The sequence below is a fragment of the Hibiscus syriacus genome, unplaced genomic scaffold (assembly GCF_006381635.1).
Source record: "Hibiscus syriacus cultivar Baekdansim isolate YM2019G1 unplaced genomic scaffold, ASM638163v2 tig00110556_pilon, whole genome shotgun sequence".
Lineage (NCBI taxonomy): Eukaryota > Viridiplantae > Streptophyta > Magnoliopsida > Malvales > Malvaceae > Hibiscus > Hibiscus syriacus.
In genome coordinates, this window is record NW_024062779.1 from 288,198 (window position 1) to 304,103 (window position 15,906).

At 35.7% G+C, this 15,906-nt stretch overlaps 1 protein-coding gene and 2 long non-coding RNA genes across 3 annotated transcripts; 1 reads left to right on the top strand and 2 right to left on the bottom strand.

Annotated features, from left to right (window-relative positions):
* Positions 1 to 1,634: 1,634 nt before the first annotated feature.
* Positions 1,635 to 5,062, top strand: LOC120131591 (L-ascorbate oxidase homolog). Its single transcript, XM_039148547.1, has 7 exons — positions 1,635 to 1,991; positions 2,097 to 2,206; positions 3,061 to 3,331; positions 3,425 to 3,873; positions 3,944 to 4,312; positions 4,397 to 4,475; positions 4,558 to 5,062. Exons 1-7 carry the CDS (start codon positions 1,854 to 1,856, stop codon positions 4,768 to 4,770), a joined length of 1,629 nt encoding a protein of 542 aa, XP_039004478.1. The 5' UTR covers positions 1,635 to 1,853; the 3' UTR covers positions 4,771 to 5,062.
* Positions 5,063 to 8,637: 3,575 nt separating this feature from the next.
* On the bottom strand, positions 8,638 to 9,810 carry LOC120131586. The gene is made up of 4 exons (XR_005516930.1): positions 9,733 to 9,810; positions 9,534 to 9,594; positions 8,847 to 8,902; positions 8,638 to 8,749 (listed from the first exon to the last, which is right to left on the bottom strand). It is a non-coding gene; the product is annotated as an uncharacterized LOC120131586 (long non-coding RNA).
* Positions 9,811 to 13,269: 3,459 nt separating this feature from the next.
* Positions 13,270 to 15,470, bottom strand: LOC120131389. Its single transcript, XR_005516912.1, has 6 exons — positions 15,393 to 15,470; positions 15,194 to 15,254; positions 14,506 to 14,561; positions 14,309 to 14,408; positions 14,111 to 14,220; positions 13,270 to 13,784 (listed from the first exon to the last, which is right to left on the bottom strand). It is a non-coding gene; the product is annotated as an uncharacterized LOC120131389 (long non-coding RNA).
* Positions 15,471 to 15,906: the final 436 nt, after the last annotated feature.

Sequence of the window (15,906 nt, forward strand, 5' to 3'; positions counted from 1 at the left end):
TAATAAGACTGGAACAATTTTAAACTCGACAGAAGCAAATGGTGCAGGTGGAAGGTTGAAATTAAACACTTTCCGCAGCAGCCAAATAAGTGCGAGTACTCTAGCATTCTGTATTTTGTTATTCATTCCGTTTGTCACCTCTCGATGAGGAAGAAAATAGAATATGTATATTGTTTGAAAAGGTATCATTGTTTTCGCATTGGATTCATAATAGATCATTTTGTGCAAAGTCAAAAAGAAATCTATGATGATGATGACTAGCAGAAAGTGTGATTAGTCTGCACCATGCAATCAAGCAGGAGAAATGGGATCAGTTTTGGGCACTTTTTATGGCGAAGGTCAAGTGAATCTTTCCTGGTTAAAACAAAAGGAAAAGTTTCTTAGCATTTCTGAACAGTTTGTGTGAGTGGGAGCGAGTTTATTTCTTGGGCCGAGATGAATTCAACCTGATGTTTCCCAGTTCTACAGGAATGGTAGAGGGTGATCCAATGACACCCTTTTTCTAAGAATGATCTGTTGTAATTGTCTTCTTTTCATTACCGACAGAGGACCATAATATTAAGTAGGGGAAGACAATTTTTCGCCAAGGAAAGCATATTTATAAACCCCTTTTAGGCAGTGTCTTTGCATCGCTTGAAATCCTGAAATCGGAATCGGTTGAAAAAACTGGTTGTACCGGTTCATAAGAAGAATAGAAAGCTTAATCTGTTGCACCATGAAATAGCACCCCATTAGCTAGAATGGGCAGTATTGGTACTGGATGGTGCATCATATTAATCTCTTTTATAAAAAATAATCATATAATGCACCATTCGGTAACAGTACCGGCCATTCTAGCTAGTGCGGTGCTATTTCATGGTGCATCTAATTAAAGCACGACAGTCCACTGTAGATCTCGTTCAGCCCACATGTGTTTGCTGTCTGTGGGCCACATGAGTCATCCGCTGGACATTGTACCAAACCAAACCGTAACTCCCCAACGCGGCAAAAGAGGAAATGGTGTTATTATTCTTGTTAAATTTTATCAAAACCAAATGAAAAGTTGTTTATGGATTTTCGGAACTCAATTGCCATCATTGATTACTGATTCTTGTTATGAACTACAGAATCTAGTTAGCTTTCTTTGGCTTGAAAAGAAATCTAATTACTTATCTGATATCTCCTCTGCTGTCTGCCCCATCACAAAATGACTTTCTAATAATGGTGCTTTCCTTTGGCCATACTCTGTTAATTGTGCAGTGCGTGGAAAACTGAAGATGGATCAGAAGTCATTGTTGGAGAATTCGGACAGGGGTCACATGAAAGTTTTAGTTGATTCCAAGCTTGCACGTGATTGTGGTTGACCCGTGTAAAGTGCCTGGGACAGCCTCTACTTAAAGTATTTCCATATGATCACAAGCTTAGATTTGTGTCCATCCCAGTTTTGATGAGCTTTTAGGGGCTAAACTTAAAAAAAAAAAACAAATCTCGAACCGTCAAACATCAAGCCTACACTTCAACTCGAGACCACGTGAAGATTAATAGCCATGATCGAACTGGGGACCATCGTTTCTCTACTTTTGACCGTATTGCGTTGGAACCCAGTGACAGCTAATGCCTATTATGTAAATGCAGTGTAATCCTCTATAAACTATTTATCTTTCTTCCTTTGCATCAACATACAAAACAAAAGCTTTGCTTCTGCCTTCCCTCCATTATAAAAGTAAAAAAGAAGAAGAGGGAAAGACAGATTTAGAGAAAGATACAACAATGTTGCCTTAAAGACTCTACTCTTTCTAGATCTGTGCTTTTGTTATTCAACATTTTGCAAAACAAGGCATTTTTGTTCCCTGTATTCTTTAGTAGAAAAGCAAATGACAGACAGCAAGCTTCTTCTTTGCTGTTTCATTGCGTGCGTTTTGTTTGTTGGCGTCATTGGAGAAAACCCTTATCGGTATTTCACTTGGAAAGTCACGTACGGTGATGTCTACCCTCTCGGCGTTAAGCAACAGGTACCTTTCTCTCTCTTCTGTTTGTTAAAAGTGAGATTCTTTTACCTTCTATAATTTAGCATTTGGGAAATGCTTGATCTTTGTTTTTGTTGAAATGTGATGCAGGGGATCTTAATAAATGGGCAGTTTCCAGGGCCTCACATCGATGCAGTTACTAATGATAACCTTATTATCAGTGTTTATAACTACTTGAATGAACCATTCCTCATCTCTTGGTAAACTTCCTTCTTTCTCTTTTTATTACTTCAGCATTTACAATGAGAACTTTTAGATAGATCGGAGAAAGTATCTCTCCATAATATTAATATTGGTGTATTGCAATGTGAGCATATCCACATTCCTTATCATTGATCCTTTGGAATGGAAGTCCATGTTAGAAATAATGCCAGTGGGGTCGAAAAGGCATGGTCACTTTTGACATCTTGGTTTTCTATTGGTTTAAATCTCACAGGCAATCTCTTAAAAATACACCAACGATATGGTCCGAGCATGGTTAAATGATTAAAAATCTCACTCCTTTTCTGACTAATAATTATTTAAGGATTTAATGGGAATATGCCATTTATATTACAAGCTAACTGGGTATGATAATCTTTTATGTTACTTCAAATTTTCTTTTTCTTAATATTCGTGTTTGATTACAATATATGCTATAATCGGAACTCGCTCTGAATGTTTTTACCACTACCTAACCTATTTAATCTACTAAATATGAATGTATAATTAATTATGGCCTAACTGGTTACAATAAAATATTTAAATGCATGTGCTTGCCTATGCCCTGCTGGCCGTCGAGCATATTTAGGCAGGCCAGCATGAGACCACGGGCTTCGGTCTAGTTCTCATAGCGGGTTAACATCTCTTAACTACGCAACTTCCTTTAATACGTACATGTTGATTGTTGAACATTAAATTAAAGCACGGCGTTTGGCGTCTTTGCAAATTACAAGATGAAGCCGAATGTTTATTGTAACTTAGACCTATATACATTTATCGCCTAAAGGAATCTACATTGAAATGCTCTCTTCTTTTTTGTATCTGATGTCATCTCCTGTTTTTGTTTCCTCAGGAATGGAGTGCGGCAGTGGAGGAACTCATGGCAAGATGGAGCATTAGGCACAAATTGTCCTATTCGACCGGGGAAAAATTTCACTTACGTTCTCCAAATGAAAGATCAGATTGGTACCTTTTTCTACTTCCCATCACTTCTATTCCATAAGGCTGCTGGAGGATATGGTAGCATCAGAATCTGGAGCCGTCCTAAGATCCCGGTACCTTATCCCGCACCCGCTGGGGATTTCGTTGTACTGGCTGGGGACTGGTATAAGAGAAATCACTATGTAAGAAATCTGTATCGTCTTTATTATCCTAGCGGAGCTAATCGATATCCCGCTGCTTCAAATATTCAGAGTAATTGATCTTTGTTTCTTCAGGTATTGAGACGTTTCTTGGACAGTGGTCATAACCTTCCCTTCCCTGACGGGCTTATTATTAATGGTCGAGGGTGGAATGGATACACATTCCAGGTTGATCCGGGTAGGACATACAGGTTTAGGGTATCGAATGTTGGGATCGCAACTTCAATTAACTTTAGGATCCAGGGGCACAAGCTGAAGCTCATAGAAGTAGAAGGGTCTCATACAATTCAGAACACCTACAGTTCTTTCGATATCCATCTCGGGCAGTCATGCTCTTTCTTGGTCACTGCTGATCAGGTGCCGCAGGATTACTATGTCATTGTCTCTTCCCGGTTCACTCGTCGTGTGCTCACAACAACTGCCATTCTTCACTATAGCAATTCTAAAAAGGGAGTTTCTGGTCCAGTTCCTGGGGCTCCCACAGTTCAAATTGCTCCATCAGTCATGCAGGCGAGATCCATACGGTATGTCCTTTTTGGAAGCTATAATATAATCTAAAAACATTTCGCTGATGAGTTTTTTCCATTCTACCAGACGGAATCTGACAGCGAGTGGACCGAGACCTAATCCCCAAGGCTCCTACCACTATGGAATGATTACCCCAAGCCGCACCATCATGGTTGCAAACTCCGCTCCTTATATTAATGGAAAGCAGAGGTATGCTGTCAATGGTGTCTCATATGTTCCACCAGATACTCCATTAAAACTAGCAGATTACTTCAAGATTCCGGGAGTCTTCAACCTCGGAAGCATTCCTACCTGGCCTCCTTCAGGAAACAATGCCTATTTTCAGACTTCTGTCATGGCAGCCAACTTCCGAGAATATGTTGAAATTGTATTTCAAAACTGGGAGGACACCGTGCAGTCATGGCATTTAGACGGTTATTCCTTCTTTGTCGTAGGGTAAAGTTCTTTTTAATACTTGTTCTCTAGGTTCAAGTTTCTATGTATGGCCAAACGCGTTAAAAAATATGTTGGATGAATCAGGATGGAAGGAGGCCAATGGACGCCTGCCAGTAGAAAAGCGTACAACTTGAGAGACACGGTATCCCGCTGCACTACTCAGGTATGCAAATGTAGTATATAGATAGTTTTGTTTCCATCGATCTGGTTGAAACACGATGAATTGTTGATATGTTCGAGTGCAGGTGTATCCAAGGTCATGGACCGCCATCTACGTGGCTCTGGACAACGTGGGGATGTGGAATATAAGGTCTGATAACTGGGCCAGGCAATATTTAGGGCAGCAGTTTTACCTCAGGGTTTACTCGCCGGCAAATTCATGGAGAGATGAATTACCGATCCCAAGGAATGCTCTTCTCTGTGGCCGGGCCAAAGGGCGCCACACGAGGCCTTTTTAGATTAGCAAAACTGGAAGGAATGACAATGTCATGAAGGGGTGACATGAGATATGATGAACAAAATTTAAGTTATTAACAGCGGGAGCTCAGCTTGAGCTTTTCCAGTCAATTCTTTGTTTGCTTTGAGTATTTCCATGTTTCTGTGAGATCATTATCGAATTGTAAGCCTTGTACTCCTAGGACTTTCTCATTTCGGCCTTCAACTTTCAGATTCCCCAGTCGATTATTTTCCCGGAAAACATTAGAATTGTTGAATATTCTTCAATGATGCATTTTTCTATTTCAACTCCAATGTTTCTTCCTTTTTTTATATTAAATGAAATAAGAGAAAGCGACTATTTTTACGTCTATATGTAAAATTTTGGTGACGTAAAAAACACATGTTTGGTCCCTATACTATTGAAAAAAAAGCAGGCTAAATTTCACTATATTTTATTTTGACTTTAAACCCTAGCCGCTATATTCTTCCTCATTTTTTTTTTTCTTCTTTTCAACATGTATGAATTTTATTGATCAATTAATTTTTTCTTTAATTTTATTTAACTTGTGATGACACCTGTTTTAATGGTAGTTGTCACTTGTCGATTATCTTTTTTCTTATTTTTTTTAATAAGTATAATTATGTCTTTGTGACATGTTCTCTGTTTTTGTCACATCTCTGTCTCTGTAGTATGTTTTTCTCTTCCTTTTGATAGCTTACGATTTTTTATCATTATTTATGATTTTTTGCCGTTGTTTTTGTTTATCTTTTTTTCTCAGGGTTGGATTTGATATCTATACGACTGATCAAGATGACGCTTATTTGTTATCATGATGATTTTTCCTGCTTTGGACCATCGGATTGATTTGGATACGCGTTTTGAGTTCGTGGATAGTTTTATCACGTCCCTTGACTCTGATTTGCGATTAGTCGGGGGTCTTTCAATAAATTTATCCCCTTTTATGGTTCGTTTACCGATGCAATCAGATTTGTTTATATCTTTATTTTATTTGAGTTTTTTTTTGTTAAGTTTTTTAATTTTTTTCTTCTTTGATCCTTATGTGGTCTAGGTGACTAGTTTTTGTTTAAATGGTAATAAAAAAATATTATAATTATATTTTAGGTTTACGTGTTGACTGTAAATATTTATTGTACTTTTGAATATTTTTTTATTTTTAATAAAACTAAAGATTTTCTTTTAAAAAATATTTTATTTTGACTTTTGTTTTATGTCATTGCTTTGAAAATATGGGTAGATTTAGGCAATATTATCAAAACAATACCGATTTCATTTTTTAAAATCTAATGGCACTCAAACTAAATTAATTCTTAAACTAACACTTTTTTTATCACATAGAGAGAGGGTCTAAATGGTGAGTTTTTTTAACCAAATATCACCCCAAAATAATAACATGCCAAAATAACATCTTTAGTCCAATATATACTGAAATAACACCCTTTCTAACAACGAGGTAAGAAGGCACGTTGTGGGAAACACGCTTTATCAATGTAACACCGACATGAAAAAAAGGCACGTTGTACAGGCGCGTCTTCTACTAATGTGGCAACCTGCTTGATAAGCGCGTTGTAAAGGGCGCACCTTCTGCTAATGTGACAACCTACCCGGTAAGCGCTTTGTACAGAACACACCTTCCCTCATTCTCCAATAAACACGCTTCCTTTCAAATTCCTTCTTTTGAGTTTTGGCCATGAAAAACTATGTGAGAGTTTAAGGTGGATTTTGGATTTTAGGGTTCCTTAGTACTCTAATACATTTTTAGAGATGTGAGAGAGTGCTCGGCTTTCCCCCTCTTTCTTTGCCCGATAACATCACCAAAATTGAATGAGAAATAGCCTTTGACACAAAGGAGGGGTTATTTGCTCTATTAGTCCTCCTATTTCCAAGCCCAAATTAAAAACACCTATTTTAAGTCCTAATGGGCTCAAGACCAAACCGAAGCAAGCTCAATCTAACCTAATTTTTCTCGAATAGTCTTTTGAGACTAATAAAAGCCCCCTCCAATTTACCTGAAACTACTAACACTTAAATCGGGACATTACAAAAAAAGTGATTTGTAGCCAAGCTCAATCTTAGTATTATGAATAAACACTTCCAATATACAATCATTTTCCTAATTGATAAAAATTTCATACATTAAAAATTGAAATATTCAATAAAATATTAAATATTTAAATAAACATAATTAAATATTTTTACCATATTTACAAAATGAGACGAAATGTGTTTTTCATCCAATTACAACATGCCTTCCATTTTTTAACTTACACAAAATTATGAAAAATTAGTAATTAAAATAAACTAATAAAATAAAAAATATTAAATAAATATATTAAAATTAAAAAAAAACTATTTATATCTTGAACTTTAAATCGAACGTTTTGAACCCAATAGAAAGAGGGGAAAGGGGCGAGAAACAGAGGACGGGAAGGGGAAGACGTACTCCCCAGGAAGTGCTTCCTAGCTAGCACACGAAAATCCATGGAGCTGGACCGCCATATCAACCTGAGGCGCTCTCCTCATGATGCGCTTTCCAGCCACTTAGGTAAAATTCGTTTGGTCAAACGTACACCTTCTTTCCATATTGTCATAAAGGATACTATTTTGATATATATTAGACTAAAGGTTCTATTTTGGTACATTATTATTTTTTGAGTGATATTTGGATAAAAAACGAAATGGTGACGCCTTACCAAAAGCACTTTTTGTACTGATAGTGCCTTTGCTCAACATACCCTTTCGCTATTTCTAGTGGATATAGCTAGATTAGTTTTGATGACAAGTCTAGTAAATTGAAGAAAACCAAGTCCACCAGGAAATCAAATTGAAATGTGCAATGTACGTATTGGTTAAATGGATCGTGCAAAGTTAATTTGGTTAGGTTGCAACTTGCAATTAGGTATACGTTACCGTATGGAGTAAACTATATTAATGGTTATTAATGTTTGAGTAAATTTTTATTTTTCTCACTAAAGTTTTAAAAGTAACAAATCAATCACTAACAATATCGATTTATAACAAAATGGTCACTAACGTTATCAATTTGTAACAAAATGGTCACTCAACCGTCATCTCCGTTAAATTGATGACATGAAAAAGTTAGCAAAAAATTAATATTTCATTTTAGCCCTAAACTAGTACTAAAATATTAAATAGGTCATCGAACAATGATTTTATATCTAATTTACCCCAAATTTTTTTATAATTTCCATTTTTTTTAAAACACCCTATTACCTTCACTATATTCGAACCACGTTCCTTGCAACAAAAAAAATCACACTTAAACAATCAAGAACACTTTTCTTTGTATTTGTTTCAACCACACTTACAAAACCTAAAAGTCTATAAAATTATCTTCAGTCGCAATACCAATCTTCAAAACTTAGTGTTTTTGTTCTTATCTTGCAACGTTGTGTTGGAGTAAAGTACTTACTGGTGTGCTCTATTCTCTCTTTAGCATTTGATTTTTCATTTGTGGGTTACTAGTTGTCTAAAAATATATAATTAGACAGAAAAAAAGAATGGCTCACTCTTTTTTTTCGCAACAAAAGAGAAAACAACTAATTGTCTAAATATAGAAGTTTTGTTTAAGTGTGATTAAAAAAATACCAATGAAACTACTCCTAATTGTTTAAGTGTGGTTTTCGTTTTGTAAGGAATGTGGTCTGAATATAATAGAGGTGGTGGGGTGTTTGGAAGAAAAATGAAGCGAATATATCATCACTCACCAGTAGAAGGGAGAGTGTTATTCACAAAGACAAATATTGCTTTCTCCGCACTGAGCTTGATCCTTTTACGGACAACATGAACAAATTGGCCCACGGTCGAATCAGCAGGAACAAGATACCTGAAGCCACAATCAAAGGTTATCCGGGCATGTTTTGCAAATAGCAGACCGAATAAACTCCAAGGGAAGATGCAACTAACTTCTTTTGATCAAGATCAGGAACGTCGCTCTTTACAGCCTTCTAAACAATAATCTGCATGGTTTCCCATAAGCAAAGATGAATATTAAAAGAACAATGCAGGATAAAAAAAATGTTCAAAAGAAACGAAGCAGTAGCAAAAAATTCTCACGGGAATTCTATCGGGATACTTCGACCTGATGCGAGCAACTTCATCCTGCCTCTTTTCTAAAAAAAAAATAGGAAATTTAGAAAAGGATGACCGAGTGTATAAAGAACATTCCATTAGCTTAATCAGATTAGAAAATAAGGGGGACGGAGAGAAAAGAGAATGAAAAAGAAAGAAATGTCCTTTGCTAAGTAATTCTGAGAATAGTGCTTCAGAAGGGCCCCTCAAGAAAAGAGAACAGAGTCTTTGAATAAATAATGAAATAACGACATAGAAATGCAAAGCAACGATGCAGCAGAACATGGAAATGGATTACAGACAAACATAAGCAACCGTGTAGGAAACAGACAACTTGCATGGTCTGCTGTCTTTAGCATTGTACCCTTTTAACCAAGAGCATATTAATTTTTCCAAGAAAGGAAACAAATTTATACGAATATCCGTATACTGAAATGATGTAAAGTCTCATCAATTTGAGAAAGAGACGACCCCGATTGAACCAAGGTTCAATAAGCAATCAAGTCTAAACAGTCGAGAAAAAAAATCAGATAATCCCCTAAAAGTAGAAACGAAGAACACCCAAATTAAATTTTAATACAACAATGCAACCAAGCATATTTTTCAACAAAATTCTTATACGAAAAATGAAGATACAGAGAGACCAGGAGAAAAACGATCAACGAAACTAACCCAATGGATGCTCAAGCTTGAAGGAACTTTTCGCCATTGCAAACACGACCCTGATTATCCCCTGCGAATTTTTAAAATTGAAACATCGCCAAAAAATAATTAATATTTTTTCCCTCTAAATTAGAGAGAAAGCAAAAGGAGATAACATATCAAAGTAAAAACTTCGACCAAAAAATAACATAGGAAAAAAAAACAATACCAGACAAGAAACAAGGAAGAAGCTTTGAGAAATTAGGGTTTCAATTAAAGAACACTTGACTGAGAAGAAAGGGTCGATCATGACATTGGTCGGATTAGATCGGATTTTTTATCTACTCGACTTGATCCGAGAAGAACCGAAATCTAACCCGACTCGCATGATATATACCCATCATCCAACCTAAATTAACCCGACTTTTTGAAATAAAATCAAACCCAACCCAAAATAATAAAAAATATTATTTTTATTTAATAAAAATAATGATTTAATTGAAAAAAAATAATATATAGAGGGATATTATTGTAATTATTCTTAAATATATAAGGTAAAATTATATTTTTTTCCCGAGTCGGGTCGAATTTTTTCACCATAATCTCGAATCTGACTCGACCCGAACATAACTTTTAAAAAAATCCGATCCGACTCGAACCAAACCCAAAATCTTTACAAAAAACCCGACCCGATCGGATCGAGTCAGGTCAAAACCCTACTACTAGAATTTTATTGATTTTTCAGTATTCCTCCCGATTAGATTGCCTCCGGTACAAGGAATCTAATGCGTGCCCTGCTTTGGGCAGCATCTGAAAGGAAGACGAAGTCGATTTTATGCTTTTGCTTGAAGACGGACTCCAGTGGGCTGCCATGAACAGTAAAATAGGCTGATTTGTTGCTCTAGTTTGATAGATTGTTACCTCATATATTAATATATTTTAAAACATTTGGAAACAGATATCTTTAAATATGTTGTGATAATTATCTATTAAAATCTATATATATACAAGTTTAAAATGTTCTTGAATTGGTGACTCTTACAATGTGTAATACTTTTTAATATTAAAATTTATAAATATTTTTTAAAAACGATATTTTTCAAAATTATTAATCACATAAAATATATGTTTAAATATTCTCTTTTACAATTAAATTCACTCAATAAATTTAAAAATTTCAGAGTTATTCTTGATTAACCGTTGGTAAAATGTCTTGGCCATTGGTAAAACTCATAGTTTGGTTATATCAAACTCTTTCAATTAGATGTTTTAAATGTTGAGGAATATATGTGGAACCATTGCTTGAGGTTAAAATCTTGAAATCAAACACCAAAGGATTTGTAGCTTAAAAAGCTTTTTAAATTATTAATGTACTAATGATTTTAAAGTTTTTCCTTTTCTCATCAACCACACATGCACCAAAACTAGTAATTTGAAAGGTTGAACGCCACATGATGTGTAGGTTGAATTTTTGTTAATTATGAATGTACTACCAATATAAAAGCTTTTCCTTTTCTTATCGACCGCACTTGCATCAAACATGCATCAAACCAAGAAAGTTTGCGATGTATTCTATACGTAAACCAGAAGTGACACTTTTGTCTGTAAAAAAAATGAAATGAAGCTCTTGTCTTGAATAAAGATTAAACCCTTTTTTTTCTGTGGTTCTTAAGAAGAGTTCTGATGCCACGCATGTAGTGCTGCAATATCTACCTACACATAATAAAAGGAGCAAACCACAGAAAGAAAAATAGCTAATTAGCCAGCCTTTGCAGTGAAATCTTGCAGATCTCTTCTGTATATGCAAATACAGTTCCTTCGAGAGAAGAAAGAGATGCATAGTAGTCAATGTAGCTAGGAGTGCTTGCATTAAGTACTATAAAGGAGAGGGTCCGACAGAGAAACTGGTCCCGTTAAGGAAACTCCATTGAAGAACCTTCCGATGGGTCTATACTGCGAATAATCTCAACCATCGTCTTGTTGCAAAAAATGGGTCAGTGCCACTCTAGGGCATCGTCAACAGGAGAAGATCACGAAGAAGAAGAAGTGCGTTGTGAGGAGGAGAACGAGGACACGTCAAGCAGGAAGAAAGGGTGCTTATCCATGGCTAAGGAACAAAGGTCGAGGTTTTACATATTAAGGAGGTGCGTTATCATGTTACTGTGTTGGCAGAAGTACGGTAAACATTGACTAATTTCCCCCTCACATTTTCTCTTCACCCAATCTCTCTCTGTGTGGCTTACACAGTTTGTGTATTAACCGTCCTTGCATAAATTTGTGCCGTGATCTTCAAGTATCAATAATGTAAAAGCAGTCTACTGCAACTTTATCAATTCCATATAGATCATTGTCAAAATGATGGCTTCTCTAATAAACCACTCGTTCTCTCCGCTTCTTTATCTACAATTTGAGATTAAGTTGTTGATTAATTATGGTTACAGAGAGACTGATCATAGATGCTTACCTATGTCTTGAATAGATGTTGCCATGAAAGCCAACAGACCTGTTAAAAATTGGGGGGAAATGAAAAGATAGTAACAGAGTATAGGACCCAGGGTTTTTCTAGTGGGGAGGACAAGTAAGGAGAGAGATACGAGTATGTTGCAGTGATAGAGAGCACATTTGCAGAGTTTTCACGTGAAAATAGTTGGCAAAAGTGGGGCTGTACTCTTTTCTTTTAGCTGTAAAAGGTGAGGGAGAGATGCAGACATCAATTCACATGAGGAGAGGGACAGATCATTGAGGGGATTGTAGATAGATACAGGTTTCCTCTTGGTAGGACTGGTTGGCGATCCATAACAAATCTGTTATTTGGCTTATTATCTTTTACTATTGCAGTTTGCCTCTCCTTTCTATAGGTTAGTGTTATAATATGTAAATGGAAAAAAAATCAAATAATAAGACAAGGACAGGAGACGAGATTTAACGTGATTCGACATTACCTATCTCTACGGGCGAGATGAATAATAATCCATTGTAGATGTGAAAAACACGAAAAGAACAAATACATGATATCACATGTATCCAAAAACCCGGTATAAATACCAAAACCTTGTGTGTATCTCAAAAACTCTCTCAATCCCTACAAAACTATCTCGGTAACATAAACCCCAAAAGTTACTGAGATCCCAAAAAAATTGCATCTCTCCAAAATAATTCTCTTTCACTAATTAGGTTAATACATTATCTCTATTTATAAAGTCAAATACTTGATCACCAAGAGTTATTAATCTATAAGAATTATTGCCTAAAACAATTACAATAAAATATAACTTAATTACCAATTATAATTTGAGTCAAAATATATCGGTTAGATTCCCCCAAACTTCTTTTTAGCTAATTTCCCAGCTATTTCTCAATTTTGGGTAAAAACAGAAGTGCAATAACTCCACTAATTCCATTGCTTCATAATTCAACAAGACATTATTTATTAGCAAAATAATAACTGCATTTTTATGTGGGATCCTTTAAGTGGCGGTAGCCAACTCAATGCATCATATGGAATTGGAAAACAGAAGCTTAGTTATATCTTAGATGTGGTATTAGTGCTATATATATTCACAATCATTCCTTAGTTATTTGATACATTTATCTGTTGATGTAAGATATTGTACAACTTCTTAAACCATTATTGATTATGGTGAAGATATAGAGTTATCCATACATTTTACATTAAGAGTAAACTAGAACGACATCTTACAGTGGTGTCTTATCTTTTTCATCAACCGACATGGAACTTAGGAAGAATATAAGGGAGATGTTCCAATGATATAAACCTGTAATTAAATTGATTTTATTGAATAGGAAGCAGCAATATGCTGTCCACAAAGATTAGTCATATAGATCTCATCACCATGGTAGAAAACTTATTAATCCAGCCCTCCACCATTCAAAGAATGAGGTTGAGGCAGCTGTATTGGGGTCGGTATCCTCAGAGGTAGAGGGGTACCCCAGAAGCAAAAAGCAAGGGGTATCTCTAATGTTTTTCTATGGTATAATATACTCTTTACACCTATGGATGCAAATATAAATGTGGGGAAAGGGGAGAAAATTATAGAAAGGGTGACAAAAGCATCTCTGTGCCAGTTCTCCCCATGTATATTTTTCCTCAGGAATAAGTTTTTGTTCCTTGCGTGAAGTTCGTGCTCCATAAAGCATTCTTGTCCTCACCACAACGTTCATGAACCTCCGTAATCCTCTCCACGGACCTGCAAATACCACTGCACCTCCAGTCGAATGAAGCAACACAGATATTACCAGCTTGAGCTTTCCATTCACAATCTGTTCATAAAATGTTTGAAGTTAATTCTTTAATGCTAGTTGAGCAATATGCCACCGATTGAATGTCACACAAACATAATAATAATAGATGCCAATATCTGGCCTCGGATAGGTTCATGCCAATATCTGGCCTCGGATAGGTTCATGCCAATATTGACCAGAGGTTGGAATATCGACATCACAGATCCCATTTATATGCTCAGAGTTCACTCATCATACTTCTCATTTATGACATATTTGGCCAAAACTTCATTTTGTAAACTAAAACAGGCATCCAAGGATGGCCAAAAATAAACTATCCAGCAAGGAAAGTAAAGCTCCCATACCTGGGTGAGTACCACAGCAGTCTCTCCTGTCATCCACATGCTCCACATCTAAACCGATAAACCAAGCTCCCAACGATACATCTTCATTAACATATTTATGCGGTACATTCCTGAGATGGAGCATAGCTATTATCGCCGGAGGCAATAACAAAGGTTTGAAACTTATTGAAGTATCTGAAATTAGAGCTTTAAATTTACATGTGCAAACTTATAATATACACGATGGCCTGTCACATGCAACTAACTTCTTTTGATCAAGATCAGGAACGTCGCTCTTTACAGCCTTCTAAACAATAATCTGCATGGTTTCCCATAAGCAAAGATGAATATTAAAAGAACAATGCAGGATAAAAAAAATGTTCAAAAGAAACGAAGCAGTAGCAAAAAATTCTCACGGGAATTCTATCGGGATACTTCGACCTGATGCGAGCAACTTCATCCTGCCTCTTTTCTAAAAAAAAAATAGGAAATTTAGAAAAGGATGACCGAGTGTATAAAGAACATTCCATTAGCTTAATCAGATTAGAAAATAAGGGGGACGGAGAGAAAAGAGAATGAAAAAGAAAGAAATGTCCTTTGCTAAGTAATTCTGAGAATAGTGCTTCAGAAGGGCCCCTCAAGAAAAGAGAACAGAGTCTTTGAATAAATAATGAAATAACGACATAGAAATGCAAAGCAACGATGCAGCAGAACATGGAAATGGATTACAGACAAACATAAGCAACCGTGTAGGAAACAGACAACTTGCATGGTCTGCTGTCTTTAGCATTGTACCCTTTTAACCAAGAGCATATTAATTTTTCCAAGAAAGGAAACAAATTTATACGAATATCCGTATACTGAAATGATGTAAAGTCTCATCAATTTGAGAAAGAGACGACCCCGATTGAACCAAGGTTCAATAAGCAATCAAGTCTAAACAGTCGAGAAAAAAAAATCAGATAATCCCCTAAAAGTAGAAACGAAGAACACCCAAATTAAATTTTAATACAACAATGCAACCAAGCATATTTTTCAACAAAATTCTTATACGAAAAATGAAGATACAGAGAGACCAGGAGAAAAACGATCAACGAAACTAACCCAATGGATGCTCAAGCTTGAAGGAACTTTTCGCCATTGCAAACACGACCCTGATTATCCCCTGCGAATTTTTAAAATTGAAACATCGCCAAAAAATAATTAATATTTTTTCCCTCTAAATTAGAGAGAAAGCAAAAGGAGATAACATATCAAAGTAAAAACTTCGACCAAAAAATAACATAGGAAAAAAAAACAATACCAGACAAGAAACAAGGAAGAAGCTTTGAGAAATTAGGGTTTCAATTAAAGAACACTTGACTGAGAAGAAAGGGTCGATCATGACATTGGTCGGATTAGATCGGATTTTTTATCTACTCGACTTGACCCAAGAAGAATGACTCTTCCTCCCGAAATCTAACCCGACTATATACCCATCATTCAACCTAAACCAAATCGACTTTTTAAAATAAAATCAAACCCAACCTAAAATAATAAAAAATATTATTTTTATTTAATAAAAATAATGATTTAATTGAAAAAAATAATATATAGAGAGATATTATTGTAATTATTCTTAAATATATAAGGTAAAATTATATTTTTTTCTCGAGTCGGGTCGAATTTTTTCACCATAATCTCGAATCTGACTCGACCCGAACATAACTTTTAAAAAAATCCGATCCGACTCGAACCAAACCCAAAATCTTTACAAAAAACCCGACCCGATCGGATCGAGTCAGGTCAAAACCCTACTACTAGAATTTTATTGATTT

Bases quoted from the DNA above. Each gene is read 5' to 3' on its own strand.
- LOC120131591 (XM_039148547.1), top strand. From the start codon at position 1,854: ATGACAGACAGCAAGCTTCTTCTTTGCTGTTTCATTGCGTGCGTTTTG. The intron at 1,992-2,096 runs GTACCTTTCTCT...AATGTGATGCAG, and splicing joins CTCTCGGCGTTAAGCAACAG to GGGATCTTAATAAATGGGCA. The intron at 3,332-3,424 runs GTAAGAAATCTG...TTGTTTCTTCAG, and splicing joins GGTATAAGAGAAATCACTAT to GTATTGAGACGTTTCTTGGA.